We start from the raw sequence: 1756 nt of genomic DNA, 5'->3' as shown, positions 1-1756 counted from the left end.
AAAAATAGATGTTACCTTTGGCTGATATCTGTTTGCTAGACAAACCATTCTTATTTGCAATAGTTTTAGAGGGTGAGTTATTCTTGTCAATGGACTTTTCCAGACTGATATTTTGTTTCTGAACTGCAATTAAAATTTATTACTTTAGTAAAACCATACAAACAAGAATGTGCAATGCAATTAGAAATGTAATGCTCTCTTCATGACAGGCTAATAAAATCATTATTGTGTCACAAGTAACACAATATTTAAAAAAAAATAGATGTTACCTTTGGCTGATATCTGTTTGCTAGACAAACTATTCGTATTTCCAATAGTTTTAGAGGGTGAGTTATCCTTATCAATGGACTTTCCCAGATTGATATTTTGTTTCTGAACTGCAATTAAAATTTATCACTTTAAAAAAAACCATACAAACAAGAATGTGCAATGCATTTAGAAATTCAATGCTCTCTTCATGACAGGCTTACCATTATTTGTCTTAGAATGGGTACCATGGAGAGATAACAATTTGTTGGGAGTACCAGTGTCATTTACAGTTAGAGAAGGAGTAGCTTCAGAACCACAAGAAACCTTTCTGGCATGTGCCTTGTCAGCAGGGCTCCCCACAGACTGGCCTAGAACATTAAAAAACAGAAAAATGGATTGCCATTTCAAAAAAAAAAAATGAAAATAAAAGGGACTGATAAAATTACCGGAAATAAAATTGTTATGACCTCTATCACTTGTACTGATATTTTCAGCTGCATGCACAGTCCAAGATGAAATCAATTTTCTGGGTGTAACGTCAACAGGCTTCGGAGAACATCTGGAAATCTCAGTGTTCTCTAGAGGGCGAGACGGTGATTTAACTGGAAAGATAAACATTTAATTAGTGTTACAGAAAAACACTTGGTGCAAAAGTATACAAGGCATTCTAATTTCAGAATCTAACATAAGATTATCACACATTAGAACTGTTTTAACAACTTTCTATTTTAATTGTATTTAGTGAAGCCACTCTGATTACCAGGAATAGATTTGATGGTCCAGGATGGTAGCTTGCTGGGACTTGTACTTTTGAAATGCTTAGATGGACTCAATCGAGGAGTGCTGGACAGTCTTTTTCTGGAGGGAGTATCGACTAAGCTCACGCTCACCCCATTATTAGCAGCGCATTCTTTTAGAACAGGACTTGTTACCGTAAAACCTGAAGGTTGATCTGTAAAAAAATTACAACAGTCAAAATTATTCTCATATTTAGAGTCAAGAAAATGTATCCTAACTAATAGATATAAAATAGATTCTTCAGTGACAGTAAAGAAGTCTTCAACCAAAGCATTTAAAGAACGGTAATGTGTCTAGCATTCAACTGATAAGATCAATTGGTTTCGACCTCCAATCATAGATTTCACAATTAGTCTTTTAAAAGATACACATATAAAGAAAGACTTCTGATTTAAAAAAAAAAAGAGGGCATGCCAACACTTAAGATAAGTTTGAAGGGTGCTCCCAATATAGCAAGCCAGTTATAACCAGTACTCAGCAGTGAGGGAGCTTACTGACAACAAATTTCTAATCATTCTAATTTAATAGTAAGGAAACTCCTACGAACCGGTAACAGTTTGGATGGTCCAAGAGGGAGTCTTATTGGTGGGTGTAGCACTTTTACTATGCTTGGATGGACTCAATTGAGAGGTGCTTGCCATTCCAACCCTAGAGGGACTAGCCAACACTTTGTTGCCATTGCCAGCTATGCGTGTGCGTTCCTCTCCTG

The 1756-nt window shown here is 35.8% G+C and overlaps 1 protein-coding gene across 1 annotated transcript; it reads right to left on the bottom strand.

Annotated features, from left to right (window-relative positions):
• Positions 1-15: 15 nt before the first annotated feature.
• LOC113214742 (uncharacterized) lies at positions 16-1750 on the bottom strand (the record flags this gene model as incomplete). Its single annotated transcript, XM_052276547.1, has 5 exons — positions 1595-1750; positions 1010-1201; positions 471-851; positions 270-377; positions 16-123 (listed from the first exon to the last, which is right to left on the bottom strand). Coding segments are annotated over exons 1-5 (883 nt in total), but the record flags the coding sequence as incomplete, so codon positions are not given.
• Between the last annotated feature and the right edge of the window lie 6 nt (positions 1751-1756).

This window comes from Frankliniella occidentalis, unplaced genomic scaffold (assembly GCF_000697945.3).
Source record: "Frankliniella occidentalis isolate FOCC.00 unplaced genomic scaffold, Focc_3.1 Scaffold3367, whole genome shotgun sequence".
NCBI classification, from domain to species: Eukaryota; Metazoa; Arthropoda; class Insecta; order Thysanoptera; family Thripidae; genus Frankliniella; species Frankliniella occidentalis.
Note: the sequence above shows the minus strand (reverse complement) of the source record. Positions and strands in the feature narration are given on the sequence as shown.